The sequence below is a fragment of the Rhipicephalus microplus genome, chromosome 6, assembly GCF_043290135.1.
Source record: "Rhipicephalus microplus isolate Deutch F79 chromosome 6, USDA_Rmic, whole genome shotgun sequence".
Classification (NCBI taxonomy): domain Eukaryota; kingdom Metazoa; phylum Arthropoda; class Arachnida; order Ixodida; family Ixodidae; genus Rhipicephalus; species Rhipicephalus microplus.
In genome coordinates this window covers 160,709,937-160,736,141 of record NC_134705.1, presented here as the reverse complement: position 1 = coordinate 160,736,141, position 26,205 = coordinate 160,709,937, and the positions used below count along the sequence as shown (strand labels likewise).

The window sequence follows — 26,205 nt, the reverse complement described above, 5'->3', positions numbered from 1 at the left end:
GGGATTAATGATTTAAAAGTCTCTAGTACTGCTGATGTCGACGACGATGATAAGAATGAACACACAGAATACGAGTCAGTCACTATCACAGCTGTCGAATGAGTCAAAGGAAGTTTACGAATAGCTAGTATAACGGCCGTTAATTCTGCTTCAAATATTGGTGTATAATCTGGGAGGCGTAATGAAAATGACCAGAATAATGAGAGAGAAAAAATACCCACACCTGCCTTCTCGCCACTCATAGATGCATCCGTTGCAATTACTGTATTAGTACCTAATTGAGACAGGTGTTGTTCTAATAAACCAATCAAATATTTAGAGGGCAAGTGTTTAGCGTTCATGGGAAAGATATCGTCAAATTCTATTTGCACTTGGCCGATTGGTTTGACAGATGGTGTGATCTCGAATATATTAACATTTAAAGCATCTAGAAGTGTTTGAACAAATAGCACTTGGGGTTTATATAAACGGGACCAATGCTCATTGAAAAAGACACCAGGCTCGGCAAAGAATACAAATTGTCGCCTTCTTAAAGTGGATTCAGAAAATTTTAAATAGGTGTTTACTGTTAAAATACGAAATCTGCAAGCAAGGGTGGGTATCCGAGCTTCTTGATACAAAACATTGTTAGCTGTGAATTTTGGCACACCTAAACAACTACGTAGGGCTTCCCGCTCTAAGAGAATGAGGGGGTTTATTTTGTATGCTGGTCCACCAGAGAATAGTACACATCCAAATTCAAGAATCGGACGAACGTACATGCGATAAATCATGATCATCGTATCTCTGCGAAGACCGGAACGGAGGCGGCCAAGCCTACTTACCATTCCAACAGCGCGTGTAGCCTTAATTTTAATATATTCAATGTGGTCACGCCAGCTCAGTTTTTGATCGTACAGTACTCCCAGATATTTAATACAATTAACCTGGGGTATTATTTCTTGATGGTACTGAAGAGAAATAGTAATTGGTGCGTCCAACGGAAAAACTATTATAGCACTTTTAGTTACGTTCAGGTTCATATGAATTTTCTGAAACCAGGTTTCTAATGTTGCCAAATAACACTGTAAAGTCGAATGTAGTGAATAAATATCGTTGTCAGATGCAAAGAACGTGATATCATCTGCATATATATATACGTGTACCTTATCACTCTGTGGTATTGAACTTAACAAAATGTTAAATAGCACAGGCGATAGAACAGAGCCTTGAGGAACACCTCTCGTTTGGCTATACTTCGGCGTGGAAATACCTCGTTGGAAGCAATAGAATTTTCTGTCTTTTAAAAATTCGTATATCCAATTTGTTATGTACTGCGGGAACGTAAGATCTTTTAGGACATTGATAAGAATAGCATGTTCAACACTGTCATATGCCTTGGCTAAATCAAGGGTTACTAGGGCTGCATATTGTCGTCTGTGCCGAGCAAGCTTTATACGAGCCTCTAAATCAACATGCGCCCACCATATAGAGTAACCTGGTCTAAATCCAATCTGGCACGCACTGAGTATCGCATTATCTGTTATGAACTTCGTAACTCTAATGTAAAGTATTCTTTCTATTAACTTAACTACGTGTGATGTTAAAGCGATTGGCCTAATGTTATCTATCTGCATTCCTAGTCCCTGTTTTTTAAGAAGCGGTATTATTTTTGCAAGTCTCCAGTCAGGAGGTATCCAACTATTTTCAAGTGAATAGTTGACAACGTTAAGGAGGTCTTCAGGAGAGATGTCGAATAATATTTTTAACATTTCCGAAGTGACGCCATCTGGTCCAGGACCTGTGTTTGGCAGAATACGAACGACCTGCGCAAGTTCATCCCTACTTACTTCAATAAAATCATTTTCGAATGACGGTTTTGCACACTTTATTTTGATTTGTGATGTAAATCTTTTCTCCAATTCTATTGCAATTTCCGTTAATGTATTTTCCAAATCAGTTGGAGAAAAAATAACTGAGTCAATATTTACGTGTGCTGTAATAGCTTTACGATTACGGAGAAATCTGAATAGAGCTTTCTTGTTGCCACTCTTGGATAAGTAGCTGTACCGTTTTTCTTCATAATCGTCTTTCGCTAATGAAACTGTTCTCCTAAAGGTAGCTTTAGCAAATAAATAATTTCTCCAATTAGTCGGACATTGGTTGGTGAGGAGTTTTTTCCATGCAGCGTTGCGGCGTCTATAATCTCTGGCGCAATCCGCATTCCACCAGGCAGATATGAATTTTCCCTTTGTTGAAGATATAGTGAACTGTGATTTTTTAATTGTACACTTTAGGGTGGAACAAAGGCTCATAGCTTTCATATTTGTTTCCATATTGGGCAAGGAAGACAGCGTTGACTGTAAGTTCTTTTTAAATTTAGAGTAGTTTACAAAACTTTGCACCTGGCGATCCACCGTCACTAAAGGAATGCTGACTTCAAATACCAGGGGGCAGTGATCACTACTTGTAGCAGTATCAAGAACAGTCCAAGACAATATTGTCACACTTGAGCTAGCAAATGTCAAGTCTAAGACGGACCTCGAATTACATCGAACGAATGTCGGAACTCTGGAGTTCCAACAAATAAGGTTATTCCGGTTAGTCCAGTCCCACAACCGTTTTCCTGATGAATCAGTGCGGAATCCCCATGAAACGTGATGGGAATTGAAGTCTCCCACAAATAGCATACTGTTTCTGCAAAAACTCGCAGTCACGTCAAGGGCTCTTTCATCTTGTATTCCAGCCGGAAAGTAGTTGTTGACTATAGATAGTGGCGCGCATCCGGGAAAGTGAATTTCCAGCACCAATACTTCATAATCGTGTGATATTTGTTGGTAAACTAAGTGTGCTTTATGGCAAATTTTGGATGAAATGAAAAACATTAATCCTCCACCACGTGAGTCTCTGTCCAGTCGAAAGCACTGATAGTCTTTTAGATAGAAGTTTTGATCAGAAGACAGCCAAGTTTCTTGTAAAATTATGACGTCTGGAGATTGTTGAGAAATTAGATATAATTTCTGCTTCTCGTCGCGCGAAACCGCGTGCGCCTCGTTGTGGGCCCTGCTTCTTTTTCTTCAACTACAGAAATGTGGCACGCTTTGTAGTGAAATGTTCTAATACATTAACGAAGTCGTCGATAGAGCAGAGAGCATTATTGATGCTCGTATGTCTCCAGAATATTTCTAAAGGCGATTGCCTTAGCGTAGATGTAGATCCTTGTCTTGTCGCCTAAAAGATCTTGGGTCATACCCACAAGGAGGATAAACTTAGGGTGATCTCTAGATGGTCCTGTGATGTCTATTGTTCCTGATACAGCTTTTACTACAGAACATCATTTCACTCACGACTTTTTCACTCACGACTTGCAAATTACTCTGAATACGGACAACATTCTATCCTTCGGGGCGTTCTCCGAGCGACGGTCGTAGGAAAGTGTGCTGCGACATACGAATTTCTTTCTGACAAAGTGACTCGCTCGAAATTTCGCAATTATTTCCACTAGTTTATCGCTCTTGATATTATAGCACTGTACTCTTACCTTTAGTGCTGTATAAATTTAAACACTCTCGAACAATTCTCTGCCCTAGACGAGCGGTCGACTACTCATTCCTCACCTTGATTCGAAAATATTCCACTCATGTTAGCCACCGGTTTTATTTTCGTTCGTCCGTAGTGCTCAAGAGCCATTAGTCAAGAGTAGAGCGATCAAGTAGGCGACTAGTACACTTGGCACGCCCCGAGTTCATTGCAACGTAATAAAATGATGGTGGTTATCACAGTTTACGAACACACACTAATACATGCGATTTCAGTCCACAATCCATTCCACATGGCTTTTGACAGAAAGTTAAATAACGGGAAATACCGCCACAAAGCTTGTCGTCATATCAGCGTCAAGTTCAACCAGGCTTCAACAGGACAACATTAGACAGTTTACCTGCAGGTCAGCAGCAAGTGTAAGTAGGTGTTTCCTTCGTGATTAAAACAAAATTGCTAAGTATACCTCAAAACTTTTCTCGTTTCATTCATTTTTTATCACACACAGTGGGATTTTCGATAAAGCCGCTAACAGGTTCGCGATGATTTCTATTATTGTCTGAGTGATGTCTATATTCAATCATGCAGTAACATTTATCCTTTTCTCAGTTGCGATCGAGGCATTCTTTCGAAATATTGCAGTTTTTTTCTTTAAAACCAACACAGAATATCAGATTCATGGCGGCCCCTTCCCGAGAGATCTAAATATACTTATTTTAAAAGAATCTGCGTTAGTCCTCTCTTCCTAGCAAGTAGAGGTAGCTCACCGGATGTCCTATTCGTTAATGCCCCTGCATTATTGTTTCTTTCACACACAGACTAGCGTGAAATGTTTCTCGGATGATCACGATACACATCATACATCCACTTAGGGAAATCAGTGAAGAATCGGTTGCACATGCAGGCGGTGTTTATCCTCAATAGTTTTTTGAAGCCTTGATTCATCTTGGCTCAAACTCTATGAAAGGAGTGCCTAGACACACAAGAGTGCAAACCCACCACTTTGATTATTTAAACGGCAGTTTCCGAGTACAGCACTCAGCTCATTCCTATTCCTGCACACTATTTCATATCTCTATACCCCTTTGAGCTACATATAGCGTTTGGCTGCAGGTCAGCTATGCAACTGGTCGTCTGGACATATGGTTGGGCAACTGTGGGTTATGCGACTTAAACACGTATTTGCGAGAAAACGTAAGGGTCGATACCGTTGCAGGCATGTCGGTTGACTTTATTGGGCACTATTCATAATTGCCAATAATACAGCATATTATCACATCTCTCTCTTTCATTAGTGTAATGCACTGAAATAACAGTTCCTATATCTTTGTAGTCGTGTGGCTTGGAGACATCTCCAAGGCTGAATCTGAGCCAGCAGGTTCTTGGCCGGGTCTTTGAAGGCAAAACAATACGATCGATTCCTTAATTGTGCGTGGCTGTCAACTAGCACAACAGCGTTAACGTGTTCGTCAGTTCTTAAAACTAGTCTTTAAACACGTGGTCTGCCAGCTTATCGACTGCGACCGAGGATGCGCGACGACGAACACAACTCGCATACAAATCCATTGGATCAAAACCATCCTAATCTACAGTTAACTTAATCGAGTAGTTCGCGTACAGCGAGACACTTGCTTCTCTTCCACGTCCTACAGTTGGCGTTAAGCAATTCGCAAACTAAGAGAATCTCACTCGCGATACCATTAAAGTTGCGAGTATCCTACAGCTGTAAATTTAAATCAAGGTGGCCTATAGAGTTGAACAAAAGCACAATGCAGATGCCATAGCGTGTTGTCAAAGTTAGTAAGTAATGTCTTAAGGCTGTTAGTTTAACTGAAGGCAGCGTATACAGTTCAGCAAACACAAATCATAGTATCGGGGCCCTGTAGCATCGGATATAAAACTAGCTGGCTTATTGCAGTTGCCTCAAGGAGGAACCACGCCCCTGTTTCTTTACGCCATCCACAGACGTCGTTCTAGAACGCCGACGCTTGCCACCACCTCGGGCCACTCGCAGCGGAGAGCCGAGCAGCCATTTCTCCTCCATGGCCAGCATGCCCTGCATTGTGTTGGAAGGTGGCAGCTGCCTCGTCTCCGGCAGCGCGAACGCCATCGCGCTCAGCACCAGCAACATGGCGGCCGAGACGGCGTACGCAGCGCTCCTTAGCGGCGGAGACGGGATCAAGTTGACGAACGGCGCCACGAAGGCGCCTAGGTGGCCGCTCATGTAGCAGCAACCCAACGCAGTGCCGCGCAGCACGGTCGGATACAGCTCGGCGGAGAAGGCGAACAGCGTGACGGCGGACAAGTCGAAGGCGAGAAGCCCCGAGAGTACGAGAGCGGTGGAGAGCTTCGCCGAGGCGCCGAACAGCTCCGCCACTGACAAGGCGGTGGCCACGACGGAGAGTGCCAGCATGCTAAAGCCGAGGGACAGGCGTCGACCGGCGCGCGTGATGGCGTAAACGTCCGCCACGACGCAAGGCAGTCGAAGCAAGACGAGGGCGATGCGGGCCCGTTCGCTGTCGCGCAACACGTCGGTCGTGGTGAAGTGCGCGAACGCGCCAAACACCAGGAACCAGCAGCCGAATATGACGGCAGACCGGCGACGCAGGTGCTGTTTGGACAGCAAGTCGGAGACGCGGACCTCTGCAAGTATTCATTAGACTGTTAATTGCATACACGACATAATGTGCGCTAAGGGTGGGTTAAAGGGGACGACAGTCACCCCATCGTAGCTGCAAACACTTCACAGAAAGATCAACCAATCATCTTGTTCTTACTTTTTTTTCGAATATAGCAACACAATTGAAACTCAATCTGATGAAGCACGATTTTTCAAATTTCGCAAGATAACGAAGAGCTAGCCATTCTCTGTCAAGTATCGATAAAGTTCCTTGTATCCATCAGCTCGAATTAACGAAGCTTTGGTGGCACTGAACACGATTTAAAAAAGTTTCTTTGAAAATAAATGAGCAAAAATACTATGATTTCTTTCCACTTTTCTCTCAGAGAACAGATGAATAGATGGATGTGAAACTGTTGTATCCATTCATCCATCTTCTGAGGGGCGTGCGCTGTAATGCAATCCCGTTAATATATCTAGTGTCGCTAGTTACGGCCCTATTGTTATGGTGGCTAGTTTCTAGCCACTATACAATTGTTTTATTTTGACCAGGTTCCATGCGGCAGCCGGAAGCACTTTTACGTGTCAAATAGAGCTGAGGGCAGTCAGTGGTGGTCTGTTGTCGCCTATAACACTCCCACAAAAATATGGTGGCTGCTTTCGTTATTGGATTGTTTATGCGACAGACGACAGTGATCGTCTCCTTGAAACTTTGTTACTCTGCTTCATCACATAAGAACTTCAGTCATTGTCACTGTCCTAAAAAATTGGCAACATAGTTTCACGTGACCGTCCAACGTGCCTGTATCGCCCACCCATGGAAAGAGTTTCTGTTCGGGCTGCCCTCAATTACTTTACACACGTTCAGGTGTGTATTAATGGCAAATAAATTGTCGTGATGTATCTTTCGGCTGAGGCTACTGTGGTATACTGGGTTCCTCTTGTCCCTGGTGGGCGTACTTCCATTGATTATTTGCACTGTAATAAAGAGTTATATGAGTTTCCGCCTGCGCTGCGGCTCATTTTTTTTTTCGTCGGGACCTTTGTCTCTCTCGCGTCGAGTCTGACGCGCGATAGAACAGCTGCATTAAAGTTATAGATTTTGATGGACAAGATTACCTTTTTGTACGCCGCAAACTTCACGATTTAGCGAAATAATTTGAACGCCCTATTCAGCCTCAACTTTATATCATTCATAATGCCATCATGCGGCTTTCAGCACGTGACCAAGGCGTACTTTCTGGAAAACCAACAGTATTCCTCCCCTTGTATTGGGTATGCGCAATCAATGACCAGTGCAGGATTGAGTCAACGCGTTCGCACCGTGCTCCGAGACGATGGCGCCTTCCGGTTCTTGCTGCATGGCCGGCTGTTCGTTCTGCTGGTTCAGCTCGATCCTGAGGCGAGAGAGGCGGCGTCTGAACATGCTCGGCTCAATGTTGTTGACGCCGGCCGCCCACGCGAGAACGCTCTCGGCGTAGCGCATCTCGGAGACGGCCACGAGCCAGCAGGGAGACTCCTCCATCAGATACACTGCGACGATCATGCCGCACGAGGGAATCATGAAGGCAACCTGCGACACATGCGAGCTGCTTCAGGCCTCCATAACAGTGTTGAAATGAAGACAAATCAAGACTCAGACCACGATAAAAGCAAATCAAAGCAAGATGTTTTGGTCAGAGTACGAGAGCCGGGTTCACAAGTGGATATCATTGCGTGAGCAGTCCGGTTATGCATGTCATAAAATACGACGTAAGCAACGCGTTCAGACGTATGGAAGGTTTCCGTAATTTCGATTGGGTGTGTGCGCCGTTGTCTGGTTTGTGATAGATTCGATATGAACATACGTATTCCGAAGAAACGTGACATAAATGTCTTCATGTCTGTTCCTAACCAGATGGGTCCAATACCAATTATCGATTTCCAACAGTGTTGACTTGTTGGTATCGCAACGGTACTCTGCAAAATCTAATCTACCGATACGTCTTGAGGAATCAGTTATCAGATGAGTTACCGAATCATTTGCATTCGTCAACAATGAATTGGCGATAGATTAGTCAATTGTAAGTCAAGTTCAAACAATATCAAGCAAAAGAAGTGGGCGTGCAGTGTGTCGGCGAGATAACCGCTGGTTATTGAGGGTTATTAGTCGAGCGGCGGGTGGGGGTGGAGTGCACTTTTCCAGAAACCTAGCGAAATCAATTTTTCTCTTTATTTTGGTATCTTCCAGACAGTCTCCCATTGCTGATTGTTGTCGCCCCTTGAAGTATATAGTACCTGAGCTGCCTACGTTCTGTTCGTTACACTTCCTCTTGCTACAGAATGTACTCGTAAAAGCCGTCGTACTTCACGGGGAGTTGAGCTAAAGTGGCTAAAGCCCTTCGCAGCCACCTTAACATTGCTCCGTGCATACGATATGTGCAAACTTCGTTTTCGTTTGCGTAACGTACGTTGTTTAGCGCGCGCGTAGGATCACAAAATTTTTATAACTGGATGGTGTGAAACACATCCAGGGCATATTGGTATCCTGACAGGGACGCTATGGGTCTCGTGACGTTCTGGGAAAAGAAGGCACAGTCCCGCGAAATTGGGGTAACCATAGTTTACGGGTATAACGTGGCAGCTCCAAGAACTGGACCGGGGCTCACGAGAGGCCCATGTACCAACTTGCAGTGGGCGTCTAGTCAGGTTACGATGATTAGTTAATTCAATCAAGCTACACTGTTGTAAAAAACAGTACTTGATCTTTTTATGTGAGCCCTGCCTAGCCACGTATGAGACGCTCTTTTAAAGAGACGCGCTAAATGACACTGAGCTCTCCTACGAGAAAGGTATCCTCTCGTCGGAGAGTCGTGGAACGTGATAGAGAGCTAAACGTAGCACTTTAAAGAAACACAATATTAATGTGAAGTAACAGAAGATGATGTCCGGGAAAGTACAGGGGATGTTATTATCAGTAAATGTAATCTAAATATGGAGAAGAAAGAAAATTGGACGAAAATATAACTTGCCACAAGCAGGATCCGAAGCTGTGACCTTCGAATAACGCGCCCGACGCACCACTGCGCTACGGTGCCCCCCCCCCCAACCCCGCCCACATTATAAGGTACAGACGCAGCAGCGTCAGCCAGCGTCGCCTGCTGCCGTTAGTCCTCTCCTACCTATATGTCAGGACTGAGCGAGAAGAGTGAGAAGCAACTTTGTTTAAGTGAAATATTTCACAGAGGAATGGTACTCAGCCCGTGCCTTGCCACCACCTCCTCATCGCGGTATGGCGCGGAGCTTCACTTGCAGGTTCGTATCGTGGAGTACACTTTCTCGCTCCTCGGATGAGGGAGTGGTCAGGAGATCATTCTTGCTGCAGTCCCATAGTATATGAAAGAGGGAGGCCAAGGATGCCACACTGTGAGCAATGTGGACTGAACAAATCGGGGTGATTGTTTGTGTACCTCCGCGAGAACGCGGGAAGGAGTGTGAGTATCCAATTCATTTTGAGAGAGCGCGATTCAGCCATGTGACAGGTAGTGAGCCGAGCTATACCTGTGCCAGGTGCCAGTTTGGGATGCAGACGTAGATGAGCTTGCTGTAGACGTCTGCAGCCAAAATGCCACTGGCGATAGCGACGGCGCAGTAAGAGGCGCGATAGCGCGCGCCAGTCACCTCGAACAGAAGCACGTGCGACGCCACGACCACACCGGCAGTACCGGCCGAAAGTAGGAACCGGAGCGCGGCGAACACGGTCACGGTGAGGGCGAACACGAGCATGGTGCCAGCGAAGAAGAGCAGCACGAGCCACAAGCACAGCACGGGCCGTCGACCGATGCGGTCTGCCGCGATGCCGGCCACCTGGGTGAGTTGGCGTGGAAGCATTACGAGAAAAGTAAAACGACGGCAATGCAAGACGTAAGGGGTGTCTGCAACACTTTTTCAGCATGGTCAGACAACACGGCCTATCGGTGGTCGAGACTCCTGAAAGCACGCAGCCAGGAAATTACCATTCATTCTAAGGTCAGCTATGACCACTTCTCTTTAACACCAAGGTGCTTTATGTAACACCACCTAGACTATTCACAAGGCCCGTTCATACCCCTCTCTCCAGACGGCATACGTCACGCTAGTTGTCCGATGTTATGACCGGCGCAGAAAGGAGGTGGCTTGCAAGGGACGCTCATCGGCGTTACGGTCAAACGCTGTCCGCGTCCTGCAGGAACACGGGAGGCGTCTGTGTGTGCCGCAGGAAATGAACGTACGCGGCACTGGGACACACAGTCGGCGTCTAGCGCGTGCACGGACGGCTATAAAAGGAGCGTGTCGGGAGTGCGCTGTGCTCTCTCTCTGGACTTCGCTGGCCCGCTCGTCTCGAGTGCACTCTGGGCCCTTGTGATGGAAAGGCGCGTCTGTACACTCTCGTTTCAATGTACTTCTCTTGCAAATATGTAAATTAAACGCATCTTCTACTTGTTCGTGAGACGCGTCGCAAGAGTCGTCCTTCACCGGATCCTGGGTGGCAGCCTCAACCCCTCCCCGGGCATATCACCGACTGTCCAGTGGCCGAGGACGCGTCGCTCAGGTGGTGGTGTTGGTCAGCCCGCGCACTTTTTTACCCCGAACGGCGGACATGCCACGACAGGTTTGCCTTTCATCGCTACCTGCTTCGCTAGTTAGACTGCGTTAGGCTTGGTGCTGCCTCGCACTGCTCTGAGTCTTCCTCCGTTCCCACGTGTCCTATTTTATTGGTGTTGTATTTGTGAGTATGTGATTACACATCGATCAGTGTGACATGGGACGTTGTTGTGTTCCAGAGTGCCGCGGCAATTATGACAGTGGTTCCAAAGTGCGTGTTTTCGCATTCCCCAAGGATGAAGCTCGGAAGAAGTCTTGGATAAAAGCCATTCCGCGAAAGGATTTCCCACCAAGCATACACTCCAAGGTGAGAAACTGCTGAAGTTTGTTGTCTTACCGGCTCTATCGCATTACTGGCGTTCTGTCTCTGTTGAACGGAGTGAGTATCGTGAGTGGCGATGGTAGTTTTGTCGCACTTCAGGTAGGGCAGTGCGGTAAAATAGAACAGAAATACTCAGGCTCGTGTCAATGTTCCCATTAGCCCGTTTCGTATGAAAGTAATGAAGTCACTGTTATGCTTGGCGCAGGTCTGTGAACTCCACTTCCTCGAGGCTGACTTCATCACAAAGCTGTCACATTTCGACGCAGCGTCGGGACGGACATTGACAGTCGACAGCGAGAGGGTGCGCCTAGTTTCAGATGCTATACCATCAGTGTTTCCGAACTGTCCGTCCTACCCGAGCATGAATCGCAATCGTTGAGAATCTCCTGTCTCGAAACGAGCTGGAATGGAAGACGAGGTCTTGAGCAAAGCGATTAAGGACTTTATATGCGCAAAAAAAGCGAAGAGGAGAGAAAGGCTGAGTCCTCTTTCGAACACTTAAGAGGCAAGCTTTCTGCTGTATGCAGTAATGATTTCTGGACCATCAAGGCCAACGATCGTTGTGTGATGTTTCTCCGCATCGAAGATAATCCTTTACCGCACGTGAGGTTTTCCGTCACTGTGCTTGCTGATCTCTCACTTGCAGTCTCAGCAAGTATGATCAAGCTGGTTTCATTACCTTGCGGAGGCGCAGTTCCAGACGCAGTGCAGGACATCCGGAAGTTCTCCTCACTGCTCCAGCAGCTGGAAAACCACATGACTGAGACGTCTGAAGTTGCATGTCCGTCAAAAACAGCGTCAGTGTTGCAGCATATCGGCTCCTTATTGAATGAACTGTCTCAAGACAGTGACACGACCGAAGAACACAGTGCTTTGTTTCGTTTGCTAAATGAGCAAATAGCTCTCGCACTCGCTGCCCCCATTCGTCGTTACAGTGCTGAAACATTAGTGTTTTCTAGCATCCTGGACTCTATATCTCCGCACGCCTATAACTTTGCCAGATCAGCGTCGACATTGACTTTACGCCATCCTTCAACCCTGCGCCGCGTTTGTTCCAAGTATGGAGGCGATCCACTGAAGGAGAAAAACGAAGCGAACTTCCTCTCCTACATTTGAGAAAGAGTGAAGTGCATGCAGCTGCACGAAAAGACGGTGACGCTAATGGTTGATGAAATTCATACCAAGCCATGCTTCGATTATAAAGGGGGCAGCATAGTTGGATCTGCAGCCAATTCTCAAGAGGCAGTCACAACCGCTCATGTTTTCATGATTCAGTCGCTCTTGTTATCTAACAAAGATGTGCTTCACATTCTTCCTGTTGCTAAAATGACTGCCGAAAATCTACATGAGTTCTGTAAGAAAGTAATTTTATAAGTAGAATCTATGGGCCTCAGGGTCATTGCTGTAATTACCGACAACAATTCCCTCAACCGGAAAATGATGTCGTTTTTCTCAGAGAAACAGGAAGTAAACATTGTATATCCTCATCTAGCCGACAACAATCGGCCTCTGTTTTATGTCGTAGACCCTGTGCACATACTGAAATGCATCAGGAACAACTGGATGAATCAAAAAAAACGAAGGAATATGCTTTTACTTTCTGAAGTGAGCCTGTCAGGAATATTGCCAAACGGGCCGCCCAGAATACAAGGAGCATCATTTGAAGGCGTATGGCAGCTGTATGCACTGGAGCAGACATCGCTTCTCAAGCTTGGCTACAAGCTAAATTCCAAGGCAATCAATCCAACACCTATGGAGAGACAAAATGTAAAGTTGGTGTTAAATGTCATTATTCCATTTGTATCAAACGCACTTGAGACGCGTGGCGATGCCCTTGAAACCACATGTGCCAGTTCAACAGCTCTCTTCATAAACATCATATCGACGTGGTGGAAAATCGTCAACGTGAAGACCCCTTTGAAAGGTCGCCGACTGAACGACACCCTTCAAAATCCAGTGAGTGGTATGGTAGACTCGCTGGATGCTTGGAGCAGCGTGAACATGAGCCGTGGCTGCTTGACAAGGGAAACATATTCTGCGTTGAGACTCACTTGCTACTCCCTTGTTGAGCTGTCGCGGTACTGTTTAGAAAGAAGAACTGAAGTTCAAGTATGTCTTGCTGGGAAAATTTCAAACTGACACTCCTGAAGATCGCTTCGGTCGCTACAGTCAGCTTGCTGGTGCACAATATCATGTTTCCGTGAGGCAGCTTCTGGAATCCGAAAAAAAAATTCGTCTGCAAAAGCTGCTGATGCTTCCGCAGCCAGACATCAGCAGCGAAAGTGACACAGAAGTATCGCAACATACCCAAAGCACGACATGGAGGTCGTTGCTTATATCGCGGGATATTGTGTTCATTCAGCTCTGAAGAAGCTGTCATGCGCATTTTGCAGCAGCGTGCTCGTCCTGGAGAGCAGGAACATAGATGTGGAAGGTAACACAATGATTGACAACTTGTTAAGAGGAAGCTTAAAGTTTCCGCAGCCATGTACTGTGCACATGGTGCTGGTGACAACGCTTGTTGTCGAAAAGCTCACCAAAGGAGAAAATGCAAAGGCGTTCCTCGCGTCGAACAACCAACGTGGCATTGTAAGCTCCATTACCACATCACTGCTAGGAGATGTTGAGCTAGAGACTTGTGAAAATGGCCATACCTCTGAGACTATCGTGCGGCATGTAGTGCGTGTTGCAACAAATGTCGCTCGGAACAACTTTTGTAGACTTCGAAATGACACCATTCAAAGCACCGCACAAAAAAAGGCAGCTGACAGAAAAATCAAAACCTTGAACAAGAAATTAGGTAGGGTAGGTTTTAGCCTTTCGTCCTAATAAAACCACTTCTACAAATGCATTTCTGACTATTACAGTTTGATCACTAAAGTGTAAAGGCAGGCGTAAACAAATGCAGACCGCGCAGGAACAAAAAAAGAACGAAAAAAAGAAACACCGGCTTTCAATGAGTGCCCACAGCAGATATAACGAGAACGAGTGGCGACGACGGCCGGGGTGCAGGTGGGCAACTAGCGTGACGTCACGCTCTCCCTGGAGGGCCCTTGTGAATAGTCTAGGTGGTGTTTCTTTATGCCGGTGTCCACCACGCCTCCGCTGACAAGCTTCCGTCTCGGAAGTGACGTTGAAGAATATATACTAGCAGATTGGAAAGAAGAAACCTAGAAGCCAGCATTCGTCGCGCGTAATCGATTCAGCAACCTATCGATTTCAGCTCCCGGTGCTAACCACTACGGCACGGAGTGCACCTTGGCTGGAGTGCTAATGGCAAGTCAATTATAAACACCGTACACCGTTTGGCTGTCCTCAGAGCTTCGAAACATTAGTGCGTTTTCGTTATCAGTGACGAGATGGCGGGACGGGCTCGCGTTGGGCGCACTTTAAAAGCTGTCGCTTCCAGGGAGCGGAGTCTCTCCAGCACGCGCGCTTATGGGACACCTAATTCGGGAGATGACGAAGGTCACTTCACACGCTGCCGTGGCTGCGTGTACGAAAGGAGCACGCTGCTGACACACGGCGCAGGAAGAATTGTGACAGTTGTTCGTGCTTGTCCTGCGTATACTTGTGCGCACGCTTCCCGCCTCTTTCTGTTGAACAGAGCGCTTTTTCAAGTGTCGAGCTGTGACAATTGTTAGTCCACGCTCGTTCTATGTATGCTAATGTGGTGCGTGTATTCTGCGTGAGCTGTCTGCTGCAAGTTTAGAGCTGCCCGCCGTTTTCAACGTGACTTTGCAATTTGTTGCGTTTGCTGAAACAATGCACAGTAAACGCTCAACTACCTTGGTAAAAACACGTTTCACTTTCGTGTTATACCGATTTCTATTTAGGGGGATCCGCCACTTTTTTGTGCGAATGATGTCACACAGCCAAAAGTCCAAACCCTTTTGAAATCCAGGGCCGTTTTGAAGTCCGGGAAAAGAAAGGTGAAGCTGACTACATCGTAGACACGGCTGGCGGCAGAAAAATCTTCCACGCCAACTTACTGAAAATATACGAGGAGAGGGACAGCAGCCCACGAGGAGGCTTTGCGAAGTCTCAAACAACATGTCTCTACGGAGCCGATACTACGGCTACGAAATTTGCACCAACCATTCGTACTTCGAACGGACGCATCGGACACAAGTCTCGGAGCTGTGCTGAAGCAGGCCCACGAAGGCAAGCTCCACCCCACTGCTTATGCCAGCCGAAAGCTACTTCCACGGAAGGCTTTCTATAGTACTATCGAACGCGAATGTCTCGCGTTGGTATGGGGAATTCAGAAATTCTCCATGTACGCATAGGGAGTACATTTTTGTGTCCAGACAGACGACCAGCATCTGAGTTATATCCAAAAGGCAAATCAGCTGAACGCTCGAGTACTTCGATGGACTTTACTACTCCAAGAGTACCAGTTCACCATTACGCATATTAAGGGTAGCAAAAACGTGGGAGCCGATTACTTGAGCCGGATATAGTTCGTGAGGTCTGGGGAGCATGTCATTTTTTTATGCCTTTCGTCGTTTGTTTTCTGTTTGTATGTGCGTATTTCATTGTATAAGAAGTGTATTTTGAGTTATTTTCTTTTTGCTTGGTACATTGGTTGTTTTTACATGTTGTAATGTTCATTGAAAGATTTTACTACACTAGAAGAGCGCACCTGTTCCGTTTTGTTTCGTAGTATACATTCGGGCAATGTATTCTGTATTGATGGCGGCCATACCCAGCTATTTCTTTTTCTTGTTTGTATGGCGCATTGACATTGTTGCGTGTAACTGAAGCTGGTACCCTACCAATTGTTTTTTCCCTTTTGTTGTTACTTTGATGCACTATGCCTATTTATGTTGTGTATGAGAGGGACAGTTCTCATGTCTCCCTTGTTGGTGGTGTTTTGTTCCTTGTTGTCGAAAAATTCCCCTCCGTGTAAGCAAATGTTATGAATAACATTCTGAAAGTGGGGGGAATGTCACGGACCGCCATATTTGCGACCCGGCGTCACGGCAATTAACGGGCGCCGTACTACCCCGCTGACCGTGGGAATCGCGCGCGCGTGAAAGAGAGCCGGGAAGAGCAGAATTGGGGGTTCTTCTTCGAACATCGCCGCCGACGTTTCATCCTTTGTACCTACGGCGGCGTCTGCAGGGTCGTGGAAGGCCGCAATGTATCCCGAAAAAGGTTTAGACTACAGGACGCACCGGCTGAGAGCCAAACAGTCTGACCGTTCCCACGGGAAAACTTCTGGGGCCAAGCCGTATGACAGCACCCCAACAGGTTGTCACTCTCGCTAGTTGAGGGCCCTCTCCTAATTAAAAAGGGGTGGGGTCAATATATTTTTGGAGCGGAGTTTCCCACAATGAAACGCGCATGATTGGACCCATGTAGAGGTATCTTGTCCCCAAGGAAGAGAGCGAGGGGACACGAGGGAAATTTGAGCGCACAGGATTTTGCCCTGCTAGGCAGACTAGTCGCTGACTAACATGGTTTAGAAACAGATCAACAAGTATCTCTTCTAGAAGTTTTTAGTGTGGCTCTATATAGGCTGGCCACATAAACTTAGCCGTTCGTCTAGTTGTGACGCGATATTAACGCCTGCAACGTAGACATCGGGACTTCGCCTCGAGTTAGCTCAACCTGCCCGAGGTCTCCTCAAAGCACTAGCCTCCCGGAGCCACCAGCGTTGCAACACCGCCGACATCGCAGTCATGCCAGAACTCTCTTCGACTTCTCGCATCCGATCGTCGGGAACGCAACGCTGCCGGTAATCACACGTATGCCTTCACCTGTTTATATCTTCCAACTTTTTCCTCCGTAGTTCTATTGTTGTTAGTTTGCGTAGTTTGTAATAGTTTCCTCTCGTAAGCTGATAATTGTTTTTATATGTATTTTTGTTATATCAAGTGTTGATGTATTTAGTTAGTTGTATTGAAGTGTTGTACTAGAACCCGTGTGCTGCAATATCACTAGAGTAAAGTTTGTTTTTTGTTCTCATGTCTCTAATCTCTCCACTGTCTGTGCTTGCGTACGGAACGAACTAACCTGCGGTCATTCCTGTCGCCGACTTCGTGCTGGCAACGCTGGAATGGCAGCTTGTAACAGTCGTAGAGGGTACGCCCAACAGAAAAAGATTGTGGGACGCCAAATTTTTGACAATGCTAAATTCCCACTTTCTCTGCTATCATAATATTCAAATAAATGTTACACACTGCACTTGGCATTCAACCTATACAGTTACCAGCTTTATTACGAACAATAAAGCAGAAATTCACATTTGTCGTAGATCCACCATCCTGCAAACGCTTGCTGTTGGGTGTACATATGTGTCTTTCAGTAATTGCCCCCTTGGCTTTATTGGCATATAATCCGTAGATAGACCGATACACAGAAAGAAATAGCCAGACAGTCGTTTGTCTACGAGAATTTTTACGTCCGTCTCTATTCGCAGCAGCTTAGCTTCAAACTTCGGTATATAAACAAGATTTCTAGCGAGTCGACTCGAACTTAGGGCCAGTGTGAAGGCGACTCACCGGAGCGCCAGCGAACCCACCAGCCGTATAGGCAGCCCTGAGTGCGGACACGATCCATTTACGACCACACACCAGGTTCCACTCGACCACAATGGAGTGCGGATGTTTGAAGTCGAGTTTTCCGGAGTGCCCGTGGTAATCGGGACCGTTCGAGATGGGTCCCGTCTCAAAGTGCCAGCCAGCGTCGCAGGGTATCACGCTTCGGTTGTCCGTGGACGCATCATGGCCGGCCTCGTCCGACAAAAGGTTGAACGGGGGGTCGTACCGGTGGCACTGGCTGCGACGTACCACGGAGCCGTCTCGGTGTTCTGGGATGCCGACTTTCTTCCAGGTAGCCTCGGATACAAAGGCGTACTCTTCTGGGGGGCTGCAGCAATAGCTCAATGTAAAGGGCCTTGCACGTGAGCCGTGTGCAGAGCACAAATTTGTTTTGCACAAAGAGGCATATTCACGTGGTTTAGATGTACTGTACATACATTCCCTTTACGGAAGTACGGGTGTGTAGCTTAGTGGCTTATTCAGACGGGTTCTCTCTGGTGGACTTGGTTTGTGTCATTTGTGCCTTCGTCAGTCAGTTAGCCAGTTTATTTTTCTTCCGAAATAATCGAGACCCATTCACACGTGCTGTTATACAGCTTAGGCTTGGAAGGCGGTTGCCAGAATTTGTGGTACCACCTGGTCACATGAAAGCACGATATGGAGGTTCTCTAAATGAAGTTGTTGATTCATGTTTCTTTCAAAAAACGCGCTTTTAAGTTGTATACCTCAGCACGGTTTCGCGCAAAAAGTTATACAAAAATCTAGTAGAAACAGCTCTTCCTGTTCCCCTATGTGGAACATCATACCGTGTAGGCCCAGGCCAGATTGTCTTAAGCCGTGTAAAAAAAATGAAGGCATCACCTGGAGCGAAATCCTTTTTCTTTAAATTGCACACTTGGACCTCTCCCATGAAAGAATGGATGCAAGAAAAAGGCTTATTCGTTCCTTGAAATGTTGATTGCCTTCTCTGCAAAATGTCGGAAACAATCGAACGTGTTTTTTGAGACTGCTGGGATGCTGTCTTTTTCTGGGATGTTCTCCAAAGGACTTTAAAAAGGATCTGCTTCTTGATGGCGTACCAGTATCAAGTGAAGAAGAAATACCTTTCGACCCAGTTACTTTACTGGGCCTGCACGGTATATGGCAATCTAGAATGGAGGTGCGCATTGCAGATGTTAATGCACGTCTGGTTCGGCAATGCTACATTCTATCTGTCTGTTCATTCATGGAATCACCAAAGGTTCTACAAAAGGTGCCCGAATGGCTTCATCAATTAAAAAGCCTTCTACAGATGAAGGAATTTTAAGAAGACTGTTATGTTTGACGCTTTTTACCTCTTTTTTATTCATGTTTTTGTATGTACACAAGCAATAAAGAAAGAAAAAAGGATGTGTAGTTTAGTGGTAAATATACTCGCTTTCGGAGCATGAGGGTACGATTTCAAACCCACCATGAAAAAGATAAAAAATCTTATTTTATTTACGCTCAAGTGATTATCGGGTCTGACAAGCCACTCGTGGGGCTGAAAGCAGCGCATTAGCTTGGCCGCAGGGCTCTACGGAAGTGTCCGTTCTTTATGTATATTTCTCTATGGCTTAGTAGGATAGTTTTCTGCCAAGCGAGTTATCCTTCTGCAGATAATTTATTATTTAGTGAATTATGCTCAATGCCAACATTATCATATATCAACGGGGGTAACCATCTGATCCAGAAGAGTATATCTTTTCCGCAGACGTCTTGCGCAGATGGATCTCTTTCAGTGTCGTCTTGCATGCCACATTCGCGCGACACAGTGCAGTGCGATATATTGTATCAGATTGTAATTTGCTAGAAAAAGCGTCATTAGTGTGCGCAAGAAGCTCTCCCCGGCTCCCTATAGTCCTTGTCAACAGCACAGCACTTGAAACACAGGACAGGGAAAGAGCAAATGAGAAAAAGAAAGGACGGCGTTGACGCAAAGAAAAGAGCACTGAGTACTATAAATATATCACAGTAAGAAATATGTTGCAGTAACACTGGGGAGCTGGTTTTCTAAAAGAGAACCAGCTTTGCAGTCGATGCAAAATTGAAAATGAAGGGATCACGTGCCGCTCACGAAGGCTTGCCCTTGGTCCCTGGCTTTCAGGTGGCGTGTAAAGAGATGGTGAAATGCAACATCAGCGATTCTTGGTCATCGTTATCGTCGAAAAACGTGCGTGGCCATAACTGTGCGCCTTAATAAGTTACGTAAAAGATCTAGTAGGACACAGTTAGCGCCCTCTTTGAGGTGGTGGTCACTAATATCAATAACAGGGTGCGCGCCCCACCACGGTACTGCCCCTCTACACAACCTCTCTCCAGCTATACTGTGCTCGCCTATGAAAAGCTTGAAGTACCTGCACCAGTGGTCCACAGATCTCGCTAACGTCGTCGAGGCCATAGCGTGCACGATGGTCGTGAAGAATGCCAGCGTGGTGCAGACCAGGACAATCTTCTGGAACCGGCCGTGGCCAATGATGAGAACGTGGTCCAGCGGCGACGAGGGCTCGATGGTGGTGCTGACCGCGTGCGCGTTCACCGTCGCCGTGCTGGTGGTCAGCATCGTCTGAGCCGCCTCCTGCAATACTCCGACCGACAGCGGGGACAACGGAGTGGAGGCCGGCAGGACCGATGCAGATCGCGTCTCATCTTCGCCGACGGATGTCCTGAGCTCTTCCTGCTGATCCTCTAGCGGGTACTGCGGGAACGACGTCGACGTAGACTCCGACGGCCGTCGGGCGAAGGGGACGACGACGGCCAGGTGTTCTTCACTGCTCGACGTCTCGGACGCCTCGTCACGCAGCTCACTCGGTGACAGCGGAGACAGTGGCGACGGCTGCGCCATGTCTGAGGGCTTACGGCGCCCATCTTCGGCGTTGGCCATGTTGAGACGACAGGGCGGCCTTGTTTGGCTGGGTGCTGGAGGCCGAAGGGGGACGACTGAGCGGATTTTTTTTCGGTGGAGCGATGCGCAGTCACGTCCAAGCGGTGAAATCAAAGAGCTTCTTCTGGGCTCGCGCGCGGCGCCAGCCGACGTTAATGATGATGATTTTACTGGGTTGGGGGCTGGCTGGTCCCGACGAAGGAGAATAAGAAGATGGCCGACGGAGACGTACGTGGCCGGTGGGGACGCCGACAAGCCCGAACACGCGGGTTGGCGAAGAGAAGCGCCGAAGACAAGAACAACCACCGCACTCCACGGTTACCCAACGCACACTGGTTTTATTTTACAGTCGCCTTGAAATCCTCGATGCAAGAGCGGCGCCCCCTGGCATCCACACATGTCATTCCGAGACAGAAACCGACAACCCAGAACACAACAATCATCCCCTCCTCGAAAGAAGTTCACCTATACACTGTTTATATTTATACATGATCGATACCAACGTATTATACAAGGTATGTACGTTAGAACACATGAAAATTCAGAGCACGGCACACCGAACCCACACACTATGAGTCCTGAAACTGCACAGGAAAACAATATACACAACTCAGTACAATATTGATTTGGATGCATTGGACCTTTGCACAGAACAATAATGTTCACGAACAGTAATGAACAAGAGTTCTACATCACGTAGTCTTCGAACCGACGCGGCTTCTGCCGCTTCCGCTTTGGGCGGGCCCATTTGGGTGTAGAATCAGGTGTCTCTGCACCTTGGTCACTTGTGCTTTGATGTGACACATCAAGAGCAGTAGAAGATTGTGAAGGCTCTGAACGAGCGTTAAAACTCGCGGTCTCATCAGAGCTCGCAGCATGAGCTTCGGAAGAATTTTGCGGACCGGAGTCCAGTTCAACGGTCCCAGCCGTATTTGAAGGTTCGAAGTGAACCGTAAGACTTGGTGTACTTGAACCAACGACACCGACTGGTAACTCCTCCCCCCTTGAAGAAGAAATGCCTGTACATGGAGGCCACATGTAACTAGTTGAAAGGCGTGGACGAAACATGATGGGGAAGACTTTTAGGTGTTGAAGGCGAATCCGTATGAAAAATGACAAGGCGCGAAGCATTCCAGATGTTACCATCACTTAAGCGAAAAGAAGTGGGGCTAACCTGGCCCAAGACTTTGTAAGGACTCCGATACTTGAGGCGCTTGCCTGGCACACGAACCTTGACTAGATCGCCAGTGCGAACTTTGGACTGCTTTGCACCTCGACGGGTGTCGACATACTTTTTTATTGCTTGTTGATGAGAAGAAACCCTGGTACGGATTCGATCAGGAGAAGACACTGCTATGTTATGAGGCAAAGAGACTATGTCGAGAGCAACTCGCGGTTGCCTACCGTGGAGAAGTTGAGCAGGAGACACTCCAGTGGTGCCTTGTGGTGTGAACCTGTACGAAGCTAAACATTCAGTCAAGACTTGCTTAAGGGGACGGTGCTCTAATTGGGCGATCTTGATATGTTCCTTCAGAACGCGATTAAAACGCTCGATTTGCCCATTTGATTAGGGATAGAAAACTGATGACCTCAAGTGCTGAATTCCTCGTTGTGAAAGAAAAGCCTAGAAATATTGGGACTGAAACTGTGGACCATTGTCCGTAACTATGGCATCAGGAAAACCTTCCTGGCTGAAGATTGAAGACACAAACTCAATGAAGACCTCAGAAGTAACCGTATGTGTGAAACAAAGCTCTGGCAATTTGGAATGGTAGTCGATGAGAGAAACAATGAACCGGGCATTTCGCGGAACATTATGCAAAGGACCGATGATGTCCATGCCGAGTTTCTGCCCAGGCCGATCAGGCCACTGAACTGGCTGCAACGGAGAAAATGCAGGTTTGGCAGACGTGTCAGCTGCCTGAGATATATGGCAGTTGTACACTGCATGCTCCACCTGCTTGTCTAAGGCTGGCCACCTGTACCTGTCTCGGAGATTCTAATTGGTGCGGAAAATGCCTGGATGGGCCTCATGGGCAAGCTGTATTAGTTTGTTACGGAAAGAAGCAGGGGGAATCCCGCGTTCATTGCGGAAAAGCAAGTCCTCGACACAAGACAGTTCCTGTCGGACTGCGAAGTAAGGCAAGAATTCAGAAGCAAGAGCACAATTGAAAGGCCATCCTTCACGTAAATATTTGAGAACTTGAGACAAAGTGGAATCTGCAGCTGTAGCTGCCTAAGCTCAGCTTTAGTAATGCAGGAAGTAACGAATGAAACAACTTCCTCATCCCGCTTTTCAGTAACCGGTATCTGAAGAGGAAGGCGCGACAGTGCATCAGCAACCACGTTATTAGAATCTTTGCAATATTGAACACTGAAATTATAATACATGAGTTTGGCACACCAACGGGAAATGCGAATGGGGCGGTGGCCTTCGGATCCTGCAGTAAGACGAGCAACTAGTGCCTGGTGACCTGTACCTAATGTGAAGTGCCGGCCCCACAAGTAAACATGCCATTTCTCACAGGCAAAAAAACACGCGAAAGCTTCACGCTCTCCTACTGAATATCTGCGTTCAGCAGGGGTCAATGTACGAGATTCAAAAGCTGTAGTGATCAGCTGATCACCTCTGAGTTGTTGAAACACTGCTCCCAGTCCAACATCGGATGCATCCGTCGTGAGACGATTGGAATCTTCACATTGAAAATACTAACAGCTGGCTTTGAGGCCAGTCTTGACTTAACTCGAATGAAGCTCTGCTCAGCTTCAGCTGACCAGTTAAAAGGCTGTGCTTGATGAAGTAGAGTACGCAGTGGTTTAACAACATCAGCATAGTGAGGAACAAACTTGGCATAATAACCAACAAGACCTTCATCTTCGTCTCGGCGCGGCGGCCAACATGGACGCCCGCCTGCACAGTCCTTCCGTGGCGGTCAACATGGCCGCCTCTCTGCGTCGCGGGGGCGAGGAAGCCGGCAATAAGGCGACCCCATTCTGCCAAATTCTGGTTTTGAGGAACAGCACCGAGCTCCTAACTCGCGTTCGCAATTTTCTTTTCCAAGCGCAACCGCGCATTGCTTTCGTTGCGGATTGGCTCGGCATTTAGCCAATTTTGCGCAGTGTGCCGCGAGAAACCGCACTTGTCTTGCTTGCGGAAAAATCGGACATTTTCAGTCCATATGCAAATCCCATCCTCGTTGCCATTGCTGTGTTGGGGGCTGGCTGGTTCCGACAAAGCAGAAGAAGAAGACGGCCGACGGAGACGTACGCGGCCGGAGGGGACGCCAACCAGCCCGAACACGCGGGTTGGCGCGAAGCGCCGAAGAGAAGAACAACAGCCGCACTCAACGGTTACCCAACGCACACTGGTTTTATTTTACACTCGCCTTGAAATCCTGGATGCCAGAGCGGCGCACTTGCATTCTCATATGTCATTTCGAAACCGAAAATCCAGAACACAACAGATTTGTTTTAAAAAAAATGGCAGCGCTCTCCCTGGAAGATATGTTCGAGAAACTCGCACACTGGTTTTATTTTGCAGTCGCCTTGAAATCCTGGATGCCAGAGCGGCGCCCCCTGGCATCCAAACATGTCATTCCGAAACCGAAAACCCAGAACACAACAGATTTGTTTTAAAAAAATATGGCAGCGCTTTCCCTGGAAGATATGTTCGAGAAACTGGTGGTAGTCACGACAGGAAAACATTGAAAGTGACTCCAGGCATTTTTTGCTGGAAACCAGTGGCACCTGCTCGACCTGCCAGGTACTGGCCGACACCTACCACGTCGTCACTTCGTGCCCCTACAACCCACCTCCCTTTTCATCCCTTTTCCCCATCCCTACTACTAGAGAGGCTTGGGAGGACTACCTAGTCGGCTGCTTCACCTTGGATGCTCAACGATCCTTGGTGAGGTGCGCTCGGGCCGCGGCCAACTCCATTGGCGTCCCGTAATGGGGTCTTGCCATTCAAGCATGCAATATGCAGCAACTCTGGTACAATCCCTGCATTAAAATGTTTTCTACCACCACTACCGCGCAAAACAGAAGTGATAAAAATGCTTGTCGGAACCGCGCACGCGATGATTATCAACATATTACCCTAACGCTGGTGAATTGAAGACATGTGTAATGTCTGAGGTATTCATTGCATCGTGACGGCAAGCTTGTGAACAGAGGTAATGACATGTGTAAAAGGAAGTCATAATTATTTCAATTTTCTAGACTGATTTTTTCTGCCCTTGTCTCTACCTTGAAGTGTGAAACAACTCACCCAGCTGCAAGCTTTACTCAACAACATTTCACGCGGTAGGCATTCCACGCTGAATGACCAGGCGGCGCTGACAATAGCTGATCGCTTTATTTTTATCTCTTACCGAAGAAGAGCTCGCGTTTCATGCACAACCAGAACTCGCGCACCTGCATGGACTAAACACGCGGAATGAGAGACGCATATTTACGTCGTGTCGGCATTTCCATTTCGTCATTGTGAGTGCACAGTACAAACTAACACTACACTTTTAAACCCAAGCATTTTCATAAAAAGTAACCGAAGACTTTTGCAGAATATTTTGCAGATACCACGTTATAAGCCAAGTGTAGTACAGAACTTAAGGTAAATTTGACGTAAATTAATTTAAAACTACATATACATGTATTATACAATGAATGATTAAAGATTTCAGGTTTATTTTGCCTTGTGTGTATAAAGTAGTACCTTAGCAACAGAGGGGGGATTTAAAGGTGCCTGGGCCATCCTCAAAATCGGCGCTTCCTCAAGTGCTTCTCTCAAATAGTCAACGCCTACAGCCAGTGAGACCAACAAAAAAAAATAACGCGTATTGAAAACTTGAACGCTATATACATAACTGCCAAGCAATTCACACGTGTTATCTTCGAAAAAAAAAATCACAGCACACCCTCGCAGAGAATGATGATGAGTGGGGCGAAGCATCTGTCCATCCGTCCGTGCGTGCGTCCATCGTCCACGTACGCGTCCATGCGTCCGTCTGTCTGCCCGTCTGTCTGGCTGTACATTTGTCTGTTTGTACACTCTTAACGGCACCGGGTACTTGAAACGGCCAACCCCATCCGCAGCGTCCATCTATGTTGCTCAAGATTTAGCCTTCATACTTATGCAATTGTCAATTCTCAATGCAGGTCAGTAGCTTCGTTATGTCTTTTTCACAAAATTTATTACAACAGCTATCTGAAACAGAAATTATTAACAAGGCCATCATACATATCAGCTCGAACTTATCACCGCAATAAAGTTGCAGTTCCATCATGTCACACCAAATGTTTTCATGACTCATTCATACCCAGAACTTGTGTCAGTTGGAATGATCTTCCCCATGATATCGCTTATATAAGTGATAAAAATATGTTTCGTGAAACTATTATTCTTCTCTAAATATTTGTATATATATATATATATATATATATATATATATATATATATATATATATATATATATATATATATATATATGTAGTATATATGTGTGTATATATAAGGTTATTCTTAGTATACGTTTTTCCTTATAAACTGTTGTCATTTATGCCTACTTTATTTGACTTACTTATCTGCTGTGAGTTTTTTTTTTTTGCTGTTTTACATTGCTTATGTTATGTATATCTCCACTCCCCTCTGTAATTCCCTCGGGCCCTGAGG

General features: G+C 46.7%; 1 protein-coding gene across 1 annotated transcript; it reads right to left on the bottom strand.

Annotated features, from left to right (window-relative positions):
• Window positions 1-5,428: 5,428 nt before the first annotated feature.
• On the bottom strand, window positions 5,429-20,534 carry LOC119185849 (solute carrier family 22 member 12). The gene is made up of 5 exons (XM_075867887.1): window positions 20,008-20,534; window positions 17,594-17,960; window positions 9,680-9,985; window positions 7,463-7,712; window positions 5,429-6,162 (listed from the first exon to the last, which is right to left on the bottom strand). Exons 1-5 carry the CDS (start codon window positions 20,532-20,534, stop codon window positions 5,429-5,431), a joined length of 2,184 nt encoding a protein of 727 aa, XP_075724002.1.
• Window positions 20,535-26,205: the final 5,671 nt, after the last annotated feature.

What these genes read in the sequence shown, in the direction of transcription:
- LOC119185849 (XM_075867887.1), bottom strand. Translation starts at nt 20,534, where the DNA reads ATGGCCAACGCCGAAGATGGGCGCCGTAAGCCCTCAGACATGGCGCAG. An exon ending in GTGGGTTCGCTGGCGCTCCG is followed by an intron (nt 9,986 to 17,593) that starts GTGAGTCGCCTT and finishes CAACTCACCCAG; the next exon opens with GTGGCCGGCATCGCGGCAGA. An exon ending in CAAACTGGCACCTGGCACAG is followed by an intron (nt 7,713 to 9,679) that starts GTATAGCTCGGC and finishes CATGTGTCGCAG; the next exon opens with GTTGCCTTCATGATTCCCTC.